This window comes from Pogoniulus pusillus, chromosome 15 (assembly GCF_015220805.1).
Source record: "Pogoniulus pusillus isolate bPogPus1 chromosome 15, bPogPus1.pri, whole genome shotgun sequence".
NCBI classification, from domain to species: domain Eukaryota; kingdom Metazoa; phylum Chordata; class Aves; order Piciformes; family Lybiidae; genus Pogoniulus; species Pogoniulus pusillus.
The window spans coordinates 15,558,346-15,582,925 of NC_087278.1; the positions used below are offsets into that span (position 1 = coordinate 15,558,346).

At 44.5% G+C, this 24,580-nt stretch overlaps 1 protein-coding gene across 3 annotated transcripts; it reads right to left on the reverse strand.

Moving 5' to 3' along the window:
* Window positions 1–354: 354 nt before the first annotated feature.
* SLC37A3 (solute carrier family 37 member 3) lies at window positions 355–24,494 on the reverse strand. Of its 3 annotated transcripts, none has more exons than XM_064155493.1 (15): window positions 24,255–24,494; window positions 21,084–21,259; window positions 20,049–20,163; window positions 17,524–17,616; window positions 16,960–17,043; window positions 15,619–15,764; window positions 14,923–15,019; window positions 13,742–13,826; window positions 12,945–13,126; window positions 10,376–10,517; window positions 9,057–9,158; window positions 7,140–7,187; window positions 6,029–6,180; window positions 4,321–4,386; window positions 355–2,811 (listed from the first exon to the last, which is right to left on the reverse strand). In XM_064155493.1, exons 2-15 carry the CDS (start codon window positions 21,182–21,184, stop codon window positions 2,719–2,721), a joined length of 1,506 nt encoding a protein of 501 aa, XP_064011563.1. In that variant the 5' UTR covers window positions 21,185–21,259; window positions 24,255–24,494; the 3' UTR covers window positions 355–2,718. The 3 variants fall into 3 exon arrangements, with proteins under 3 accessions (XP_064011563.1, XP_064011561.1, XP_064011562.1); XM_064155491.1 differs by lacking the exon at window positions 24,255–24,494 and adding an exon at window positions 23,950–24,035; XM_064155492.1 differs by lacking the exon at window positions 24,255–24,494 and adding an exon at window positions 23,857–23,956.
* Between the last annotated feature and the right edge of the window lie 86 nt (window positions 24,495–24,580).

Below are 24,580 nucleotides of genomic sequence, written 5' to 3' on the forward strand. Positions count from 1 at the left end.
TTAAGGGGAGAACACCTGCCTTGTAGAAACAAGTGGGTCGATAAATAAACCCAGGTATACATGCTGGCTTCTTTAAGACCATTAATTACACTCTTATGGGTGCCTCTTTTAGGGGACTCCCACAAAGCTCCTCATGAGACCAATCAGGAGGAGTGTCAAACTTCAGCACGCAGGACTTGGCCCACCCTTTTAGATTGGGATAAAGGTTTGGTTTCAGCATTAGTCAAGGTTCAGGTCTTCACAGCAGCTGAATGAAAAGCAGCTGTGAGAGCAATGGCAGTAAGAAGGGGGAAGAGAAGCACTCTCTGCAGAACCACACCAGGAAGAGTGGAATAAAGCACACAGAAGCCCAGGTCGAGTCAAAGTAAGTTTATTCATGTGAGATCAGTTCGGACATGATCAGACTGAAAACTCTTCTCTATGCGAGCACCGTGAGGAAATACACAGAACCAAAACCCCAGGACAACAACAAAGCTATCCTGAAGTCATCAGCACGTCTTGCTAATTGAGGGTGGCCTCAAGCACCGCTGCACACTTACAGGCGTGCTACTGAGCAGCACTTGCAACACATCTGACACTTCTCAAGAGGGGACAGAACTGTTTACAAGAAACCATTTGTTACAGGGGCCTTGCCTCTCCTCCCCCCACCCTCGACCTCAGCGACATCCCTTTCCCACCCCACCTTTCATCAGAAGCTTATCTATCGCCCAGACAGCCAGCCGAAAAGCTCATCCAGGCTGGAATTTGAAACCCCAGATTCTCAGACACGGTGGCTGGAGCAAACAGTGCTGCCATCAATTTTAGAACTGAATTTCAGGGAGTTTTGATTCTATTTGTACAGGGGGGGTAATGAGTAGCTTGGGATGTGAACACTAACCCCAGGGCATAATTCTGAGAACAGGATGATAGATTCACAGTCTCCTGCTCTAATTATATAGGCAAAAATTGGAATGGGAATGAAAAGAGACAAGAACAGGATCCAAGTCCCTCATCAACTTAATGGCATTATTTTCCCAAGCACTGTATTTTTTTTTTTGTGTTAGCAAAAAAAAAAAAAAGTAAAAATTGCCTCCACCAAGAAAGAGACTCAAAAAGTACAAAAACAGAGCAACTGAGTTTCACAGTAAAGCAAAGCTGTGCACAGAGCTGTAACTGCAGAAGCAGCCATCACCAAGCAACCGTTCGATACAGCAAAACCGTAAGGCACTGCTCGTGTTCCACTCATTACACTCCACACATGATTAGAGACTGACATTCATCAAGTTCAAAAATAAAATCAAAAGCACTCTACATTTTAAAAAGGCAACTTTCCCCATTTAAAAAGTTTCAAATTTTCAGCTCCAAGACTACTCCTGCCCCACAGCCCTATCTAGGCATCGCTGACTGGTTTGAGTGTTGGATCAGAAGTTCTGCTGGTTAGCACATACCCATTACAATGAAACATCTGAAGGCATCAGCAGGAAACTCTTTGTTGAGAAGTCACTCTGCGATCCCATTAACATCAAACAGAAGTGTCAGCTGGTCACCCTGCTCGGCACACTACTGCAAAACACTCGGATATCACCAGACCAGCTGCAGTCATATGTGCTTAGTGATGCTTTACCTTTCTTTCCAAGGTACAACTGAAGATTTAAAACTCTTGAATCTGAGGTGCCTGATGCAGCCACAGGCAGAGGAGCATGGGGGAAGACAACAGCACTTGCTCACTGATGCTATTCCAGGAGCAGGCCAAGAGCAGCCAGGTCCCTTTAAATACTTTTAATTCCATTTTGTTTCTCCTTTGCTGGAGATGAGCAATTGCCCAATGAGTATGAAATCAGTGACACCAGCTTCCTTCAGAGAGTCACCTGACAGTCCTATTTTGGTCACTATTGATCAGATTCAAAGAAGAAAGCAGTAGTGGAAGTATTTGTGTCCCATTACTGATCCCTAAAGCCATTCAAAAATCCTTTAGACATGAAGGACCTATTAAGGCTTATACTTAGAGATCACAGTAAAAGTATTGCACACTATTTGTCTGTTTAAATAGTTAAAAACGGAAATCTCATTTCCCAGAGATTAGTAATATCATTAATAAAAATGTTAAAAACAAATACAGAGGTAACTTCACCATGTGGATCTGCTGGAATCTGTGACAGTCAGTAGCTAGGGATACAGAGGGCTGTCTGTGCAGAAACTTAGTAACAGCATTTTTTAAATGACTGGACAGTGCCAACTCCAAATAATTGGTTTTGCCCTTTCTTAAACATGAAGTGATCATAAATTCAGACTACTCATGAAATGGGTTGTACGATTTCACCTGCACATCAGAGCACAAAATTCACTGCAAGACAGCCTCTCCACTGTCAGTTACAAACAATTGACCTTTGGTCAGGACATCCAGAAATAAATAGGAGTACAGCAACGAGACCAACCAAATGAGGCCAAATAGGAGTATAGCAATGAGATCCTAGTGTGACTACTGACATGGAAGAGTCCAGAAGGCCAGGAAAACCTACCAGTCCCATGGATTGTCTAGCTTAGGTCAGCAGCTCCATGATGCAAGTGGTCTCAGGATGGGTATTTGGTACTTCACTATTCAGCGTTACAAAGGCAGGTCAATCAAGTTTTGCAGACCCATTTTGAATTAGTCCAAACCTGGAGGATGTAAGAAACAAGTCTCCCAGAGTGCCCCAGCTGAAAAGCCTGCACAACAGTCCTCCCAGAAGCAAGCAGAAGTCACTCTGCCAGCACTCGCAGGCGCCGCTCATGCAGCAGCAGTTTGATCTCCTTCACTATTAATGGTGAAATGAACAGGACTGTGGAACTCGTCTGTGAAAGGAAGCAAATGCAGGACAATTAGCAGAGAGCAACCACAGCTGTAGCCATCCCATGCTCCCCAGAAAGACAGGGGCTAAGAGAAGCAAAATGGCACAGTAGATGGAAGGACTGAGCTTGCAAGAAAGCTCATACACTTTCAGCTGATATGATCTTCTCTTCATTGCCACAACAGCCTTCTCCAGGCCACCTCTACTGCTTACCAAAGTATCATAGAATCAACCAGGTTGGAAGAGACCTCCAAGCTCAGCCAGCCCAACCTAGCACCCAGCCCTGGCCAATCAACCGGACCATGGCACTAAATGCCTCATCCAGGCTTTGCTTCAACACCTCCAGGGACAGCCACTCAACCACCTCCCTGGGCAGCCCATTCCAATGCCAATCACTCTCTCTGTGAAGAACTTCCTCCTAACATCCAGCCTAGACCTCCCCCAGCACAACTTGAGACTGTGTCTCCTTCTTCTGTTGCTGGTTGCCTGGGAGAAGAGACCAACCCCCACCTGGCTACAACCTCCCTTCAGGTAGTTGTAGACAACAGTGAGGTCACCCCTGAGCCTCCTCTTCTCCAGGCTAAACACCCCCAGCTCCCTCAGCCTCTCCTCATAGGGTTTGTGTTCCAGGCCCCTCACCAGCTTTGTTGCCCTTCTCTGGACATGTTCCAGCACCTCATCATCTCTCTTGAATTGAGGTGCCCAGAACTGGTCACAGTACTCAAGGTGTGGCCTGACCAGTGCTGAGTACAGGGGAAGAATAACCTCCCTCACCCTACTGGCCACAGTGTTCCTGACACAGGCCAGGATGCCATTGGCTCTCTTGGCCACCTGGGCACACTGCTGGCTCATCTTCAGCTTACTATCTACCAGTATCCCCAGGTCCCTTTCTTCCTGGCTGGTCTCCAGCCACTCTGTCCCCCTTTTCCCTTGTCACCACAGATGTGGTGACAATTCCTGGCACTTCCAACAGGTAAGAATGAGTGAATTGTACAGCATTTGCTACTGCAGCAATGCTGACAAGAACAGGGCCTGAATGTTCTTCTCCCTGAGTGAGAGACCAGAGAAAAAACATTTTCATTTTACTTTCAAGATCATCATCACTCCTTCCACTAATCTTAAAAGGCTAATAAGCAGGCAGCTTAACTTCAGCTCTCTGAAAACACTAGGAAGCATGCATCATTGAAATGAAGGAGGAAAAAGTCCTTCCTTGGAAGTTAGTCAGTTAGTCCAAAAAATGCATATGTTTATTTTAAGGCAGGTATTTTTGTGCCTCTGCCACACTCTCAGTTCCTGTTGGCCAATACCTTTAAAGATCCCAAACCATCCCACTTGATTTAGACACCCTGAGGCACACCATAGGCCACTTTGAAAATGGCACCAGCATTCACAGCTGCTGCAGAAATAGACTGCATGGCCCAGTCACAGTTTTCAGGTTCTCAGGAAAAAACAACCAAACAAATCTATTGCAAACTGAACTTTGACAACAAATTTTTAAAAGGAGATTTCTTACCATTAGAATAAAGAAATAGAAAACCCACATCCATTTCAGGTTCTCCTGGATCAAAGACACTAGATACTAAAAAGAAAGGGAGAAAAAGACATATTAAAACTGGGAAGGTAAGCATGGTTCTCATTTTCTAGAATATGTGGGCTGTTAACACTCTACACAGAGCTGACTGCAAAACCTTCCAGCTGATCTTTTTCCTGTCAGAAGAGATGACTCAGGACAGCAGTCTTTGTGTAAAAGCCAGAGTCTCAGCTAAGCAGATACCACCCTGAAGCTTTAGAGTAACTGACAGCAGCATAAAGGCAGAACCAAAATACAGCTTCAAAGGGTGACAAATTGACTCTGCTGAATACAAGGTTTTTGCACAGCACACTGAGGCGTAAGTGGATGTGAGCACTCTCAGAAGAACTAAAAGCTCCAGAATGGTTTATAAATTACACAGGATGCATTTTCAAGAGCCGTGCAACCACTAACTGCTTAACCCTTCATCGTAGGCAAGACACTTGAGACTACAGTCGGTTCTGAACCCCATCCTAGCTCAACAGGGTGCAAAACAAGATGTTATTCCCTGTGAGCAGATTTATATTCAGACGCTGTACAAGGGCCTCCCTTCTTCACTGCTGGGTACGTTAGCACAAAACGGGATCTGAATTTCTAACATCTCCCTCGTGCATTTGCTGCTGCTCACGCACCCCCAGAACGATACTGCAGTTGCCTCTGCTGGAGTAGATGCAACGTTAGGGTGGGAGGCAGGTGGAACTTTTCAGAACCAAAGACCCAGTTCTGATGATGATGTCAGTCTCAGGGGTGCGTGTGGGAAGACGGAAACACTGCAGACAATGCAAGAACACCACAGAGTCTAACAGTGCACTTGAAGACGCCCACAAAACACTTGTACTTTTCCGTGTCTAAGGGAGCTAAGCAGCATCTTTGCTATGAAATACAGACTCAAAGACTGCATTTATCAAGCTATCAATGGCAACTACAAACCCAAGTCCCTTTCCAGAAAAAAAGCTCATATGCTTTGCCTGCATCCTCGGTATTTTATCAGCACTAGAGGATGCTTGGCATAGAACTGGCTCTGATCTTTCTACTAAATCTTCTGCTTCCCAAAGCACCACTGTGTTCTTCCACATAGTTAACGTTTGTATGTGAGAAGAAAGAATGTCCCTAGTGGGCACACTGTCAGCTTCCTTTTCTGCAACAGTCTAGTTTTCAGACCTCTGGCAGCATACTGTAAGGACTTATCAAAGCAAGTGGTGCTGGATTTACAAGGTGTAAAAAACATCTACAGGTAAAAAAGGGGGCCACAAGTAAGAGCAAATTTAAAGTTACTTCATAAATGCTCATAACAGGTATTCTAACTTTTCTTGGTTCTGAAAGCAAAGGTTTTGCTATTATCTTTGAACAAACAAAAAAAAAATGCCAAATAAGCGCCAAATATTTTATTTTCACTCTTTGTGAAGCTGACCTTTACCTGGTTTTTGGAGTTTGAGATACGAAAGTCCAAAGTTCATTTCAATTATGAATATGCCATGGCATTAGCAGTATGAATACTTACTTCTTAATGCAATGACTTCCACTGGAGCTTAAAACACACATGCTCCCTTAGATCTGTCTTAAAGCAACTGTTCACTGAGGAATGAGCTACTATCTCTGACCACAACACTCTCTTTGCATTCTTCTCCAAGACCTGTTTTGGCAGGCTTACCTGGCCCACTGCAGCACCAATACTGCCTGTTCCATCCACAATTCCCGTGACTGTTGCCAAAGCCTCACTGCTGCCTTTCACCAGATCCTGGCGCCCCAGGTCAGCAGAAATTGCAGAACTGATCATGTTAGAAGGCCCTCCGATGAAAAACCCTGGAAGGGCCAAGAAAACTGCCTTAGCGTAAACCAAAGATAGATTCTCAGTACAACATCCTCCAAACATGTGTTTTTCTACCATGCAAAGCTCAGGGAAAGGACTAAGTTTAAGGACAACGATCACAGACTAACTGTAGGTAGAAGAATCTCCTCATGGCTGAAGCCTGTGGCCATGGCACAGCTTGTGTACCCGGAGTACGCACACAGAAATTGCCAGCAAGCACATTTTCATCCAACAGCAAAAACAAGGCAAGTAGCTGTAGCACACCTCAAGAAGAGTCAGGACACACTAAATTGAACACAGAAAGCTACTTTTGAACAGCATGCACATACAAACCCTCAAGATGAAACAGACTCAGACTTTTTGCTTTGGAGTAGTACACCCCCATGCTGCTGCATCAGTCTCCAGGGACTCCAAAGTGGAAAGAGGGGAGGGGGGAAATTTTAACGGGACAGAGTCCTTGAGTAGGAGTGTTTGGGAAGAAAGGCTCTATTCATGCAAGCTAATCTTAATTCCATAATACTGCATTGTAGGCCTGGTGGCACACAGAGCTTGTGACCTCTCAGTATACAAGCCATTGGGGTTCTGACAGGAAAACACCCTCAAATTTGAGCTGCAACTCATGATTTTGCTATATATATATACTTCCTCAGATACCAGACCACTGATGGGTATTTTGGCATAAATTCATCTTCACCACATGGAGCTATGGCGGACCCCTTTAGTTGCAAGTCATTATTCTGCCCAGTCTGTATCTCCCTCTGTAAGGCAGTTTCCCTATGGCTATACTCCCAAAGTAACAGAAAATTGGTCCCCTGCTTTTATTCTTAATGTAAACCAGCAGAGATGGAAGCACACAAGTGCAGTATCATCTCCCGAGGATGATGTTACTGAATTTTCTACAGTGTGTATCTATATACAGCTACTAGCCTAGAAGTGACATTTGATAAAGTACCTGTAATGGCCATGATCACAGCATTGATTGGTTTGCTGTTTGGAGAACCTGCAGGAGAAAGGCCAGATGCATGTAAATAAAACAAATGAACTTCAGAAAGCAACTTACTTAGGATCAGAAAAAAAGTATGTAAAGAAAGTTTGAACTGCCTGTTCAATTAGCTATACAGTAACAATAGCTTCTGGCTGCAGACTCTGCAGAGGTTAGTGTTACTTAGAGATTAGAGACCCAGAAGTCTCACTACAGCACTTCACATTGCTGAAGTCACCTTTGCCATTAACATTTTGTGCCCTATTTCAATATCAAATCCATCTGTCTCTAGATTCCAGCCTTTGTTACACTTCTGTCTATGATAGAGCTTGTGTTTACTATTCAAATGTACTTTCAAGGTGGGTAAGAGAATCCTCCCTCTGTCTCCCTGGGCAAGTTAGACTCAACTCAATCTCTTCTCCTATAAAGCATTCAGCACTTGAATCGCCCTTCCACTCATTCTGAATTTTCCAAACTCTTTTTTGAAGTACAGAGATTAGATCTGGAGGCAGTAATCCAGCAACAGTCTAAACAATGCTGCACAACAGAATAATGCAAACCCCTAGATCCTCACTCCTCCTTACACAGCCGTGTTTGGGTCTCTACTGGTTCTGCTTGTCTTTCCAGGAGCAGCATCATATAGTGTATGTGCATATAGGTTTCCACTACAATCTCTCAGTGCTTTTCAATTGCTGTTTTCCCCCACACCTCAATTCCAGGCATCACTTTACTCACTGCTTCAACTTAGGGCCTGCATACAGTCAAGTTACCACACATATGGCAAGTTGTAGCCCTCATTACATATTCTCAGGCTATTACTACTCTTATGTACACCACAATATGAGCATGAAAAGGTTTCCTGGTTTGGCTGATGGAAATTTAGTTATCAAACTGCAGTAACTTTGTATTGTCTGAGCCTTCTGTATCTGTCTGGACAGAGTTAAGCATAAGACATCTAGACCTCTGGCTGCTCTGCTATCTACAACAAACTTTGAACCTCATCAGAAATAATTTTGTCTTTTGAAAGTAATGAGATAGTACAAGAGCCTACAAAACTCCACTAAATTCCACCAGACTGGGTACATGTGTTAAATACTATGCTGTAATGGCCTTATTTTGAGACAGCCTGAATGAGCCAGCATGCTCAGAAAAGCACACTGCTCTTTGTGCCCAGCTCTGACAGCTATTTCTGTTCACAGATCTCAAAGTGCTCTACAACAGCCAGTCTGTATGGCCACCTTGCTTCAGACGAAGCACAGAAGTGAAATGACATCCCAGTGAGTAAAGTATTCTGGTACCATAGGACACCATATCTGAAGACCTTTAGAAAGGCTTCATAGACGTTTCACAGAAATGGGATCTGTCTGTCACCTACTCAATTTTCCTGACAGATTCCTCTCAATTGGCAAATACTGAGAAGTGTATCTGTTACACAAGAGGCAGAAACTCTTCCATTTTGCCACTTACAGAAGTGTAAGTAATGAAGCTTAAGAGCTTCTGTCTCTTTGTCATATATATATAGATATTCTCCAGCACAGATCTCCATATTCCTCTTGCTATATGCCCCTAAGATTTCCTGCACTGCCAGTTGTGATGTTGATAGAATGACAATACCAAAAATCTCACTGACACTGTGGACGATCACTACCATAACTCACCAATGCAAAGAAAACCAACCACTCAGCTAATTATTTTCCACCTGATTAACCAGAGAATAGACTTCTTTCTGTGCAGTGCTACACTTCAAGACAAAATAGACCAATAAAGCATCATCCCAATCCAGAACCAGTTTCAAGACCAGAAGATAAAATTAGAGCAGGCTGTGCTCTGGTACTCTAAGCACCACCAAAAGAACCTCTTACCAGAGCACAGCAAAAGCATACTCACGGCTGTATCCAAAGAGAGAGCCTACCGCAAACAACAGGCTAATTGCTAGCACTGGGGCTCTCTTCTGCAGCACATCAGAAATCAAGCCTTGGATAGTCCCACCTGCAAAAACAAAAAAAAGGAAAAAAAAATCAATCATAGTCAGGCTGAGGAAACTAAGACTTGAACAGAATTTACTCCACCGAGTGCAGCATCCTCCTGCCTTCTCATCATCACATGTTCTTTCTAAAAATCTCCTGCCCTTACTGCCCTAGAAACAGAGACGACAGCAAACTTCAGCAGCTCACAGAAAGCAGGGAAAACCACTCCTACTGCTTTGCCCAGGACTTTATTACTACCAATCAACTAGCCGATGCTCCTGCTTTCCTTTTCCTTCCCCTACAGGACCACTGCAGCTCCAGGATCATCACAAGTCTGGGTGTAAGCACATCACGGCTCCGTTCTTTAACAATAAGTGCAGGAAAAGGCAGCTCCTTCCCACTGGGAAAGGACTTGCACACACGGGCCTCACACTCCCTGCTCTCTCACCTACTTAGGGTAGGTGCAACTAACTACAACAAATGACAATAGTTGACAAAAAGAATCGCCCTATGCATCACTGTTACCTCTGTAAAAACTGCTCTGCTGGTAGAAAATACAGTGTTGAGAAAGCCTAACACAGAAAAGGCCACAAAGGCAAAAACACCTGACCCTGAACAGACCAAAACAAGGATGTCTTTTCTAGGAAAGCTAACTGGACAAGGTAATAAAGCAAGAAACCAAGCACAGGAGAGAGGAATTGTAAACACATATACAATATGTTCTTTATTCTGAAGGAATGGGGTCAGATTTTGCAGCCAGCAGAAACAAGTGCAATTACATTTTATTTCTGAATACAACACAGTTGTGCCTGCTCTGCTGAGATCAGTGCTGAGTCTGTTCTTAAAAATACAGGACAGAAGGAACAGTTCAGAAGCCAGTAAGATCTAAACTATCCCTCAAGGGTACCTGGCAAAAATAAAGCAGCAAGTCACAAGGACATCATTTTTATACAGGGCACTTTTCAAGGAGTCTTAGTGAGTAAAGTGCCTGCAGAGGTAAAGTCCAGGAATATGATAGTGTCCTTAAATAATATGTAAACTCTTTAGAGGCTTCACATACTCTGTGTTTCAGAAAAAAAACAGCAAGAGCCAAGCAGCCACAAACATAATTGGGCTTTTCACATATTCAGTAAACAGCCAGATCCTGTTGAACATGCCTGCTCTGAGCTGTGCCCACTGCTGCATTTTGAAATGCTAGCAGGGCAACTGCAGGAAGATGTCACTCGCTTGCTCACTCACCTATGATTCCTCCCACATCATACCAGATGGAGAGCTGGTCAGCTTCTGCTTCTTTCCATCCAAAGTTGTTGCTGAGGTAGAATGGCAGCCAGAAGAAGAATGAGTAATTCACCATTTTCAAGCAGGCATAGGCTAAAGAGTACTAGGAACAAAGAAGGTCAGCAAGCAGTTAGCACTTGAGAAATGCAAACAGTGTTTCTGCTTCTTCCCATAAAGGTCTGTATCAGGCTAAGGCTTTTGAGGGGAAGTGTTTTTGCATTTCACATAAGAAGGCAGCATTATGAAAGCTTAGTGCTGAACATCAAGGGGAACCCAGGAATGAAAAAAAAGCATTGTCTGGAAGGTAATTTTCTGTTCATTGAATGCAATGGGTTAAAACACTTTCACTGTAACCTTGACAGGAAATGACACCAGGCTTCAGAAAGTGAAGGAAATGTAATGCACCTTTTGAAGAGAGGGGAGCCAACCATGTGACATGAAACGAGTTTGAGATTTAGCCATCTGTGCATCATGCTGAGAAAAGTTTTGTGAAGTACTTCCTCTGTGCTGTCTTTCACTGCTCAGAAGGCTCATCTGCTTACACCACTAGAAGAGAAAGTTTTGCTCATAACCCCCCGGCAAGTATTCCTGGACGCAAGATGAAAGGTTTGGCCAAAGCTAAGTACATGCTTCCAAACCCAACAGCTGAGAAAGCTCCTGCTTTTGGCTGCTGGCCTCGAGCTCTCCTTTGCTACCATAAGGACTTCTTTAGAGCCTTCATGTGTGTGGCAAAGATTTGTTTCCTAGGATTGCTGGCCTAGCATGCAGAGAGACAAGGCACGTTACTTCAGTAAGCCCTTCTGATAAATGCTGATGCAGCAGTTCAAGGAATCCATATTTGAAGAGCTAAACAAAGATGAAGGCAGAGAAGAGAACCTGCTAGCATCACAGCTTTTGAGACTGTGGGCATGCACACATTTGTGTCTGAATTTCAAACAGCACATCACCCAATTTTTATTTCTGAATTTACCTTATTCTGAATTTTTATTGTTTCAACAGATACATCCTTTTCAGATGTATTGTTAATGCTTTTTCACTCTTACAGGACAAGCTCTATTATCCACTTAAGACATGGGGAAGTTTGGTAGAGTTCTCCTGCCTCTGGCTGCGAGAGGTGCACGGTACAAAGCAATATTTATTACAACACGCTTAGAAACTGTCTACCAGATTGAGTGATTAAACACTGAATTTCTAGAGGCTCAGGGGAAAGCTGTCTGTCCTAAAACTCCTTCACTATATCACTCAGCAGCAGAAGAGAAGAACTACAAGAAAAATATGTCAAAAACTGCAGAATCTTGACAAGGCTTTAGAGGTTCTCTTGGTATTTCATCTCTCACTGATTTGACAGCATCCTGGTTTGGACGGGTACTGATCTGACATAAGACTTGAAGGTTTTCATGTTGCTGGGTTAATGCACAGAACATGGAATAGGTCTTCAAAATTCTAAGCAACATCAGTGGTGCAGTACCTCCTGACGTTCTAGCCACTGTAAAAAAGCCATACATCAACTGAGGCAGCTTCCACCACTAGGAAATTTTGCCTAAAGGTTCTTTGTGCATCAGCCCATCCCCAGCACCACCAAAACTGAGCTATAATTTACATGATATTTAGCCAACAACTTGGGTATGTGTTGTTCTGTCATCCATCAACCAAGGTCTTTACAGCAGAATTGTGATGTCCAGCATTCTAAACATCAACAATCCACCCATCCCTTATAGATGTAGTGTTGCCTTCATCACAATAACCACAGCTTTACTCATTACAGGCATCTGACACTACTGTCCATTCAATAATTCAGCTTCATGATCAAATCCAGACAGTTCACAGTATTACTGAGTCAGCCACACTACCCCATTTCTTTTACTGGTTCTAGTATTCAGAGGCCACACAAAGTCAGTGTTGTTCTTTAAGGTTATTTTTTCAGTGGAACCTAATCCATGAATTGGACAATACTGCTAATGCAGAAGTTCTCATACAGGGGATAGGATGAGGATATGTAGAAACTGCAACACCAGACCTCGTTTCCAGGTGCTTGTAAAAACCTCCTACTTTGCAACATGCTGGCTAAGGCTTTTCAGACCAGCTTTCTGCTTTAAGGCAACTGAAAAAAGACAAACCCTAATATCAGTGTCACAGAGTTCTGTGTGATGCTCAGCTAACAGAAAGAACCCTATTCCTTAGGGCAGTATGGCTACCTTATCAGGAAAGCATCCTACAGCCACCTTTGCTCAGGGCCTCCCTTCTACATTCAGAAAGGGCAGTATTTCTGCTGCCCCTGGTTGGCTCATTGCAGGCACTAAAGGAAGCAGGGAAGAGCAACAAGCAATCACTTACCCAGACAGTACTATAATGCATGTGCACAGGGACAATGGTGCCAGTCCCAAGGTTTTAACAGCATAAATCAGATGCCAACAACTACAACACATGGTCCATATATTAACAATCATGTGAACCAATGCTGACAACACAAAAAGTCAGCTTTATGTTTAACAGCATACATTTAACAACAGTCAAGAACATGTGTCCTCACCGGCACTACTCCTGGAAGGCAACAAGCCTGGAAAAAGCCAATGGCCTTGGGCTGGTCATCCGTGTCAGTTGCTTGAATTGAGTAATTCCGGTCATCATCATCTGCATCATCATCACCCATTAATGGTCTATTGGCATCTTCCTCCACCCTGTCATCTTCATCTGCTCCAAGTTCTGGGAGGCCTACATTTTACGAGGGAAAGGAAAAACGGACCACTGAACTTGCTCATCCTCTGCCCACTCTGAAGGTATGCTCACTTCTTTTAAGTGAGTAATTCTTCTAGCAATTCCCTTGTTCTCCCATACCTCTACTCTCCTTTGGCTTACGAACTTGTCTAGATGGTGTTCTGCTGGGTCATCAGTTTCTACCCTTTGTCTTCTATCACTCCTGAAAGCATTCTGTCTAATCCTGGCATTGGCTTTGTCTGTTCTGAGTGTCTGGCCATTAGTTTGGATACACAACAAATTAGTTCATTTTTCTCCCTTATTTGGTGGTTTTGATCCTTGGATCTGGATCCCAGGTACCATTTCCCTTGAGCATGGAGGCCAAGTGTACCAGCGAGTATGCAGACAGAAACCTTTGAAACTCCACTGTGCTTTCTGGGCTGCTGAGTGGCATTCAGCATGATCTTGGTGAGTAAAGCATTTGCTCTACTGAAAACACTAAAGTGCAAACCGTTTTATAAGAGCCCTGAGGACAAATGTTGGCAGAATGAATAGCACTTTTAGTACTACCTGGAAAGCTGCAGATCTCCTTTCCATGAAGGGACTGAAATGCTACAGCCCTCTCCTACTTACCCACTTCCTTTGGTGATGTCAGGAGCCCAAAGAACACAATGACTCCTCCAGCAAACTGTACTGAGGCAGTCACCAAGAAAGCATACTGAAGATAAATGAATAAAAGATTATTTCAGTCACATAGGCTGCCCTGAATAATGAGGGTTTCTTTACATTCCAACTCTGTCAGAGTAAACACAGCTACAACAACCCAGACTACTCTGTAAAACTTGTAAACTTGGATCTCTGCATCTCCTGAACAGACTTGGTTCTATCTAGGCTGAAAGACCACATTGAAACAGCTGGTTTTGTGTACTGAGATCACAGCAGTGAGGAAGAAGCTCACCCAACACAACCACAGGTCAGGCTATAATGGAAGGGACTGCTCAGAAAAGGGTCAAACACCAAATTCAGACCAGGTTGCTCAAGGCTTTGTTCAATCAGGTCTTGAAATCCTCCAAAGACAGATCCTCCAGGCTCTGGCCCCTCATTCCAACACTTAACCAACTTCGTAGTGAAATAGTTTTCCAAATACCCAATTGGAATAGTCCCTGCTTCACTTAATGCCCACTGCTTTTCAGCCTTCTCAACACGTAGCCCAGGAAATAGCCTGCCTCTGATTTGTCAGCAATCTTCTCACAGGCTTTGGAAGGCTGCTACTTGGTACCCTAAGCCTTCTCATCTCTAGAGTGATAAGGTCAGCTCCGTTACCCTGTCCTCACAGGTCACATGCTGCAAGATGCACTGGTGCACTTAGGTTCCCTATATTCCACTGCCTGTCTGCTGTGCTACAGCAACGTGGCACGTGCCTGGCCTCTTCCCAGTTACCACAGCTATGCATCTGTGCCTGGCGGAACCTCACTACTAAGCAGCGGCAGCGACTCCAGCGAAGTGAGAACCTGTGATGGATGACTATGAAGAGCACTCCAGGCCACCCAGAGCAGATGATGGTATACTATGACACTAAGGCTCTTCAATAATGTCAGTTCTGTTTACATAGAAGACTCAGACTCACTTCTCCCAACGTGGAAGTATTAGGAGAGGAATACTTTTCTATTCTGCCTACTGCTTGCTACCACAGAATTCAGGAAGATGAAACGGGGCACTTTGAGCCTGTTATCTCTGAGACAGGATAAGAAACTGGTCTCCTGTAACCTAATCAGATGTGCAGCACTAGCTAGACGCCAGACAGCAATACCTACCTCATAGCCGTATTTGAGAACACAGGAGGCAAGGAACGCCCCGAGGATATTTCCCACAGACGCACAGGCACTCCAGAGTCCAAACACAAAACCCCTCCTGCAGAAGGGATAAAAGAAAAGGCAATGAGGGGAGTGGTGACATCAGGAACAAGAGAAAGATACAACATTTGAGTGAACTTTAACTTATAAAAGAAGTTACAAGACTCTCTTAATTTACCTCAGAGAGACTCAGAGGTCCTTTAAACCACAGAGCAAGCTGGGGGTATCAGATAAGCAAGGAAGGTTCTATCCTGAAACACTCGTGTTACAGCAGAGGTGAGCTGGCAACAACAGTGAGCTCCAGCCAGAGCTTGTAATATTTGCAATACTCCAAAGTGACAGTTTCCCTTCTGTCTCTTTGTTGGTAAATAGACAGAAAGAGGTTTGCCAGTATTGTGAAAATCCCAGTGCAGTCACTCCATACAATGGAATTTTGGAAGTTTGAACCTGTGTCTTAAATAACACAACTGTATTCACACCAAGCTGTGTTGTGACTCCAGAGAGGGAAAAAAAAACCCAAACTAGCCTTAGCTGTTATGCTCTATGTCACCCTCTATAACTTTAATTCTGACTTAACAGTTGTCTTTCCCAGTCTTAGACTTTTTGGTCAATCTCAGAAAGTCAAGTGAGCAAGTCACTGATAAAAACTCAACTTACCCAGCTTTTCCAAACCAATTGCCCATGACAGCAACCACACAGGGCCAACCAGTGGACTGAAGCAAGCCATTCACAACCCAGAGACAGCAGTAGAACCACTTGTTGTAGAAATGTAACCATTCTGTGAGTGTGCCAAAGAAAAAAACCTAGACAGTAAGAGGAAAAAACACCAGATAAGAAACAGAGGAGAAACCCTGTGGCTACTGCTGAAAGGCAGACAAGACTGGGGTCCTAAAAGAAGTAACACTGCAGGGAGAAGGTCCCCCGCTGGAGCCAGGCCAGAGTCAAGCCCGGTATTGTTTAAGAAACAGCTCGGAGCTAATAGCTCCCTCTGCTGAGCCACTGCAGCAGGGACTTCAGAGCCTAAACAACACCAGCGACAAATGTATTGTCATGGCACTTCCACTCCAAAAGACTTTAATCTTCGCAAACAGCACCGTTACAGCAGGAGAGGAGACGGGAAAAATACTTCCAGCAACCAAACTAGAAAGATAGTAGCCTCTTGATCTGCTTTTGTACTGACATCTGAATCCACAAAGGCTCTCCACACACACACACACACACGAAACCCTCTGCGATCATTTATCTTAGCAAAAGCTAACATAAATACTACAGCCAAATCTCAAATTACTAAGAGCCTTAACCCAAACTAGCCAAAATAAACACACTTTGTGGCACACTGTGATTGATGCACGTTTGTGGTCACACGTTTTCAGAATGCAATTGGCCATAGAGGGGTTTGTAGCCACTGGGTAAATCAAAAGCACTCCACACATTTTACCCTTCTTTAATAAGCAGAAAACCACAATGAGATAAAACTGATTCACACTTTTCTACTGTGGCTTCGACCTGAATGGACATTTTTTTTTTGACACATGCCCTCCCAGCAATTACAAGTAAATGGATGTTTACTATTGTTAACAGGTCCTTTAAATAAAGGGAGCAAAGACTGTGTTTGGAAGCAAACAGCTTGACAACAACATTCATGGGCTGGAACAACAGTTACCATAATAAAACAGCCTCAATAAGTCCAAAGGCACCAACCTCATACAAAAGCTGTTCATCGAGTCTCTAGATGGTGCCTCAAACTTAAGAATTTCCTTCTGACACAGTATCCATAAATAAATACTTCAGGAAGAGGTGAGTCATCCAGCATAGCTCCATGCTTTAGACAATGCACTAAGTGCATCCAGGACAAGGTTTTACATACAGACTTTTCAGGCCACCGAGGAACAGCTGCAGCTCATGGGCAGGCTCACACGGAAATAGAGCTTGTATGCTCATAAGGCAAAACCTAGAGTTTCAGATGTTTCCAAATCATACTAGTGTGTTCCAACTTACCACCAGAGCAGAGGAACACATTCCAAAAGACAGAACCCAGCGCAAATTCAGGCGATCCCCTACTGTGCCACTGACAAAGAGGCCCTAGGAACAAAACACGGCGTTAAGCAAAGCCACAAGATTTGCATCTGTTATCTGCAAGAATTAAAACGATGTAGAAGGGTCAACGTGATCCAAACGTCGTTGTTATACAAACTTAACACTTTGATCCTAACCACTACTTCTGCCACCAAAGAAATCCTGCTCATAGCTGTTCATTAAATTTCTTATTTAAAAACAAAACAAAAACCATCTGAGAACTCTTGAAGAGAACTAAGCCTCCTAACCACCTGTGGCACGGGTATGAGAAAATCTGAAGTGATAGTACTTCCCTTGCATTTGTTAACAAACACGTCCACATGGGTGGCAGGCAGGGGCAGAAACTTTACTCCTGAACAAAGGTTTTTAATGACATTAATGCTAGGTAAGTCTAAGAAGATACCATTCATCTCCTTCAACTGTGGGTGCAATCATCCCAATAGGATTTAACTAAAGCTAAATGCCTTGGGGGTTAGCTTTACTCACCACAGCATAGGAAAATAAAAAGATAGTGTCCAGTGTCCCCAGAAAGAGTGTTGCTTCTTCTGCATTTGGAAATAAATGGCTGCTGTTCCAGAGCTACAGAAAGAAAACTTGAACATGTTAATAGTGAGTGGCACAGCTCATTCTAGTTTCTCTTGATGGAAATCCTAACTCTAAAGCAGAACAGCATCCAAACCCAGTACTTTCCCACCCCTCCAACACTTGATCAAATCAAGAACAATTCTGGCATTTTCTACTGCAGAAAATGCCCACTGCCACTTTGTTTTACTTCTAAAGGGCAAGCTAGCATACCAGAAGTGAGAAATGCTCATTCCACCTAGATCAAGACAAATGACTGGCAAAACAAAGCCTACTTGTAACAAGCATGCAACTGTTACATAGCTTCTTGCACAGAAACACTAAGGAGCATCTCAATGAATAATACAATAAAGGCATATTCTGTTTTATGCGCAGTGTCTCTTCTGCACTTCTCTCGCTGTCTTCACTAAATGAATAATTCCCTTAAAGTATTTGTAGTAGCAGACATAAGAATGACAGAGCACAAACAGAGAAGAAAGAACACTCAAGGAACAAGCAGAAGAAAGACTAGTTAGAGAAACTATTCACAATGCACTCCAGTCACTAATCTTAATGTTTGAGCTTACTCTGAGTTTCCTTTTACCTTCAGTACAATAAAAAAAAAAGAAATGGAAATAAAGGGAAAAAGACTCAGTTGTCCCCAGACTAAGATTACTGACATCAGCTGAATATAGCAAGCTTTGAGGTTGACTTGAACAAATCAAGTTAATAAAGACAGTTTTCTTCCCTCCCCACCATGCTCCCATCAGAAAATGAACAAATAAACCCAATCCAAACCTGACCTATGGATGCACCTAACTCCAGTATCATCAGTTTGAGGTTGATTCTACTTCTTCAGGAGAACACCCTGTACAGACAATACTAATTACACATCCACTTAGTTAAAAGATGAAGCCTGTTTTCATAGCTGCTGTTTAAGTCTCATGTCTCCAAGAAAACTAACAAACCCATTGGAAAATGCCTTTTGCCAGTTGAAGCCACCAATACCTACTTTACACTAATAGCTTTCAGCTTTTAACTTGAGACCTTCAGAGGTCCACAAGCTATTAAGAATCTTCAAAATATCAGAGAATCAAATCTTTTGTCTAGACTTAAAATTCATTAAAAAGTCTACACAAACTCACAAATCTTTAAAGGCTGAAAAGTATAGATCTAAGTTGTCCTCCTAATAAATTCATACTAGGGCCTACTCACAAAACAATTGCACAATATTGTTATACTTAAAAAACCCCACGCTGTAAGTACAAAAAACAACTATTAGTCGTTAGTTAAAAGGATATACCAAAGCTCAAAACTAACAGCCTGTAAGTGACTTATTCTATCAGTTTCTTAAAATATGCTTGAGTCTTAACTGATGTAGCCTCAGTTGACACCAGAAGGACCACCTGGACCATTTTTCTTGACCAGATCCACACAGCTCACTACCCAGCAAACACTAAATCATTTATAAAAACCAAACCAAAAGAAAAAAAATAACACCCACTAAAACCCAACAAACCACCAGCTTCCAAAATATGCTAGTAGTTTGACTGTCAGTTAAGGACCTAAATATAAACACCTTGTGCTTCATTTTAGCATCCCCATAATGCTTGCTCCTTTTTGTCACACTACAAAATCCTGAACGCGTTTACAGGCCCTGTTTACTATTTCCACTTATCACAAAGTCATCATTTATCATCCCTCGGTCAAACACCAAATAGCCAATGATTTCTAATGCAGACAACACCCACGCAACTGACTTGGAACTCCCTGGTCTAATAGATCTCAAGGTCTACAACCAAGCTGGTAACGTAAGATTTCTTCTGCTTCTCAAAGACATCAGAACGAGCCACTGCTAAGAACAAGCCTGGCCCCAAAAGGAATACAGGTTGCAGGCAGTCCTTGCATTCCCAAGTACTGCCAAAGCTCCCACCACATTTGCTGTAGCTAGGATTTCACAGACAATGTGTACTGCATGTCCAGCATATTCAGAAATCAGACATTTAAGATGCAAGACAAAATGCTGTTCTTCAGTATTAAGCTCAGTTAAGCAGCTGCCACATTCAGATAGCTTTCCTCTCTCCTAACTCTGGCTATCCGTTAACAGGATGACAGCAGAGGCACTGCCACAGAGCAGTGCCTCTGACACTGAAGAGGAAGGGTCTCTCTTTCCTCCTCCTCCCCCACCTCCATGCTGCTGCCTAATACAGAGACTCTTCTATGCCCCCCTTTTTCATTCACTGAAAGTTCTTGAGAAGTTCCTCTTTGGGGAGCACTAGGAAAGATTTCACCATCACTTGATGGTCCAGAAAACTACAGCTCAGTACCTGTGCACACACCGTGAGTAGTTTTTCTGATGAACACTTAAAGGGGCATCCTCCACACCACAAGCTCCACATACTGGAAGCTACTCATCTTTCTTTGCACTGGTCTAACCCTTGTGTCATTACCTCATATGGCTGGAGCTCTGGGGTCGTACTGTTCAGGCAGAAAGGAGTCCACTGGCTGGAAATGCTGACTTTGACATTGCTGAATGTCTTTCTGGAAGCATGGAGCAGGGAGTAACTGCCAGAAAACAAACAGGCACAAGTTGGTCATATCTTCACAGAAGGTCAGGTGGGAAAGGGTAGGACTCACAATGCAGGCAGCATAGCAGAGAACTGGAGTTTTGGAGAGAGTAGTCAGCAGTGAGAACCTCCGGAAGTTCTCACTCTCAGTAGGCACACTGATTTCAGTAGGGAGTTGTAAAATTTGGTCTTGACTGGAAAGGAAAGAGGTGATCATGTGACAATAGCTACCTCAGTAAAAAACACACCAAACAATAAAGGGAAGATGTACTCATCTGGCAAACCACCGGTACAAGTGCCCTCCTGAAGAGAGATTTGCTATCAGTGGCAGTATTGCTGTGCAGATCAAGGGGTATCAGCAAGGCAAAGTTTCTAAAGAGAGTATGGTACTCCAGCTGTTGTACCTGGTGCAACAGACAAGCTTTCAACAAACAAATCTAGAAGACTTCAGATCTGAAGCAGTGACCTCTCTGGTCTAGAGACATGTCCACTCTCAGCAAAAAAGCAGTTTTGGGAAAGAGGATGAACCCAAAAGCAACAATGGTATGTTCCATCAGGCAGAACAGGCACTAGAGTTCTGAGATCAGGGTTTGCCTCTTCCCACATTTCAGCTAATTTCTGAGCACACCCTCCCACATCCACTCCTCTCCAACAGACTGCTGCCAGCTTAGCAGAGTCAGCTTCACCTCTGGTGCAAACCCAGTTTGTGGCTGGATTGCCCAGGGGCACAGCACACTTGGTTCCACCACCACGTGACTCCCAGACCACTTGGTATGACTAGCTTTTATATTTGTTTTCAGGGCTCACGGACAAAGTTGAAGACTATTTTCATAACTTTGCTCTCCCTTTTTGGACATGCCCTCACCTCCCCAGATTCAGTGAGGTGAAAATTCTGTGCAGAGACACATTCAAACCTACCTGAAGAAGGTCAGCAGGAACACAGTAATATGGTGGTGGGTGCAATGGGACACAAGGCCTCTGTTTGCAGGCTGCCTCCGTAAGTTTCCAGGCAAAGCCATCCTCCTAGCAGCCCTATTCCTGCTCCTGCCCTTGACCACAAGGGCTGTATGGTGCTTAGGTCATTTTTCTTCTCACTTAAACAATTGAGGAGGGAGGAAAAAAAGCAAACACATTTGAATTAAAACACATGTATGAAGTACAGCTGTGTTCCCCAAACAGCTGGAATTCAGCAGGAACAACTCTAAGCCATTCTTTCCCAATTTGTTTCACATTGTTACCCATCTCATCGCCTACACTTTGACACCTTCTATGCCCAGAAATGTCTTTTTTGCTCCTATTTGCCCACTCACCTTGTGGTAATCCTCCAAGCCATTTCTCTTTCATTTCCTTCCTAGTAGATGCCTCTTCAGTGCTCATCACTGAAAGAGTCCCCCCAGGACTAACCAACTTGCAGTGTTCCCATGTTAAAGACCGTTCAGCACCTTTCACACACACAGTGTGCTTTGGGGTGGTCATAAATTAACTAACTCTTCACTGCTACCTGGCTCGCTGCAGAAAGGTGATTAAGTCAAAAGAGAAGGATTTGGTTACTGGTGGAGAAATTTTGGAATTAATGGCTTCTTTAAGAGGTTATAGAAAGAATATACCTAAGAGAGGACCAAGGCAGATGGAAAAAGGAAAGCAACTGTGAGCACAGTGCTGAAATCTAACAGCTAGGCTCTCTGTCTGTTAATTTTCAAGCCCTACATTATAGCTCCAGCTGTCACTAACTGATTAGTACAGCATGGGGCAAGTTATACTTTTCTGTCCCTACCTGCAGGGCATGCCTCAGCCTCTAGACACCAGATATTATCATCAGCACTGAGAAGAGGCTGTGACAGATACATGGTTTTAGTGCTGGCTCATGCTGCACTACTCCACTCCGTCAGCTCTGCTGGTATGGCTGGGGGCCCATTTCTGCAAGCCATGTCTGCGCAGGGAGGTGGTGAATCTCTCTCTCCATGCTTGCCTTTTGTCTTCTTGGTAAAGACCTTTTCAGACACATTTCCCTACTGCAGCTCATAAAGCAGCTACACAAACACTTGAGCCTGTGCAGCCAACTTTCACTATTAAGAACTTGCATTTCCCTGTTCTATCAATGATGTGTGCCTGACTGACAAAGAGGTGCCAGCTACTATTGAGTACATCAAACTGAAGCCACATCTGACCTCCAAAACAGAGTATGGCATGAAAATCCTCTGAATAATAAGAGACCCAGCTATTACAGTTCTGGAGTCATGTTTATCCTACATCTGGATGTCTCCATTCACATCCAGGACAAACACAACTAATCTATACGTCAAAGACCAATTGCATCTATGCAGCCCAGGTGCAGCTGAGCCACACTCCCATTCCTCCAGCTAGGACAATCTGCTCAGGTCCAGCAGCACCTTCATGCAGGTACACACTTCTAGGCTGCCTGGATTTGCAGAGGGGAAAAAAATGAAATCACCTAGGGTAGGAGCTGTTAAACCTGGAGGAGGCATTTTGCAAGGAGTCTTAGAACTGCATTAAAAGTTCCAGACCATTTGTCAACATCAAAGAATGAAAAGTCAGCACCTGCACAAATATCACAGGGTGGTACTCCCTTTCAGGCAGCAGTAAAACTGCTCAGGACACCACGTTCTCTACAGGCCAGAGCTCCTTCCCAACTTCTCCCTCTGCTCTCATCAGGCGACAGCAGGTAACTGAGTTCTCCCAAGGAAAGCAAAACACTACCAGTTGCATAACAGTGTGAGGAAAAGTTCCCTCCTTGGGTAATCAGTTCACTGCCTGAAGCACAAGATTTACTACTTGCTTCAAGTCAACAGAAGCAAACAGAAATCTTATTTGCCCAAGATACTGAGTCTTTTTATAGCTAAGGCCTAGTTGTGACCTTAAAGTCACCCATTTTTAATAGAATTTCCTATTGAAATTATCTCTTCTTCAGACCTCTTCAATCTCAGCTAGCTTTCTAGCACACCTTCTAGCACAGCACAACACTTTTCACTTATTTGCACTACGGAGTCAGCTATGAAAGAATTTTTACCCTCTTTTTTTTGTTCTTCATCCTGCCCTTTTTATACTCAAACCCAGCACCCTCCCTAGGCAGGAGGCGCATGACCCTGGAAGTCTATCCTTACAAATTAGTCTTGTAATTGTTTTCAGACTAACACATTAAACCTTAATAAAGAGAAAGCAAAAAACTCGGGGGCAAGATAAACTACAGAAATCGAGGTAGTGAAGCACAAGCCTTTAAGAAAGCAAGAGCACTGCCTTTAGGGCACCACACTGCCTTGTCTGCTTCTTTAGCACTATTTACCTTCAGCTACACTGATATTATGAATAAGCTTTTATTAAGCTTTCTGCGTTCTCCTTTATCCCTTCACTTAAAGCTGAAATAAGACACCTTAAGTTTAAAATAAACTTCCTTAATACCACCCTGGCTGGCAGGGAAGACCATAATGAACCCTCCTGGGGCTTCCAAAGTTCTAACCCAGCATTTCATTTTTAACCCCCCCACCACGCTGCTTTATGTCATCTCTCTGAACCTATGAAAGAGGCACCAGCCCCAGCCCACACGGGGCTCACGCAGGCGGCCCGCCTGTCCCCCGAGAGCCCCAGCTGGAAGCCGTTTGGGAGGAAGCAAGACTCCTCCAGCCGCCGAGTCGACCGAGCACGGTGGCGCCGGCTGCGGGGGCGACAGACTCACAGGTAACCGCGGCAGTGCAGCTCCACGGGAGGAGATGGCCCAGCCGCCCAGCTCCGCACGCAGGCCGCGCTCCTGCCGGCGGGCACAGCTCACCTGAGGCTGGCCGCAGTGCCGGCTTCGCCCGTTGCCACGCCCGCTGCGCAGCAAGGCTTGGCCGGTCGGGGTGACTGCTCCGCTGAAGCGCCGAGGCAGAGGATGAAACCGATCTTCCTCTCACCGAATCCCTACCCGTGTGCCGGCGCAGGCAGCCACGTCCTCAGCCGGACTGGGTGTCATAGGAAGGTGAGCCGAGCCGAGACAGCAGAAAAAGGGCATGCAGCACCTCTGGCACAACCGCTAGCCCACCACGGACACTAACGCCTCCTCGTCGCGGAGCGAAATCACCCGCCCCCACATACCGGGCCCGGCGACAAGCACGGCTCTCAGGAAGTCCGAGGGAGGAGGCTCTTCCGGCGGGAGAGACCCGCGGGCACGGCGGGAGCTGTAGTCTGGTCCTTACCGCCGCCAGGCAGGGCCCTCCGGCTCTGCCCCGCGGAGCCCCGGCTGCCTCCTCCGCCTCCCTCTTCGCAAGCAGTGAGGGACGGGCGGCGCCGATATAGCCTTGCCCGCTGAGCCCGGGGGCCAAGGCAGGGCAGGCGGAGAAGGGGGAGAAGAAGAACTACATTTCCCGCCGACGCCGGGAGGGCCGGGGCGGGTACAAAGCTGGCGCTACCTGTCGCGGCAG

Bases quoted from the DNA above. Each gene is read 5' to 3' on its own strand.
- SLC37A3 (XM_064155493.1), bottom strand. From the start codon at position 21,184: ATGGCTTTGCCTGGAAACTTACGGAGGCAGCCTGCAAACAGAGGCCTT. The intron at 15,020-15,618 runs GTAAGTTGAGTT...TCCCTTCTGCAG, and splicing joins AATTGGTTTGGAAAAGCTGG to GAGGGGTTTTGTGTTTGGAC. The intron at 9,159-10,375 runs GTGAGTGAGCAA...TTGTTTTTGCAG, and splicing joins TGATGTGGGAGGAATCATAG to GTGGGACTATCCAAGGCTTG.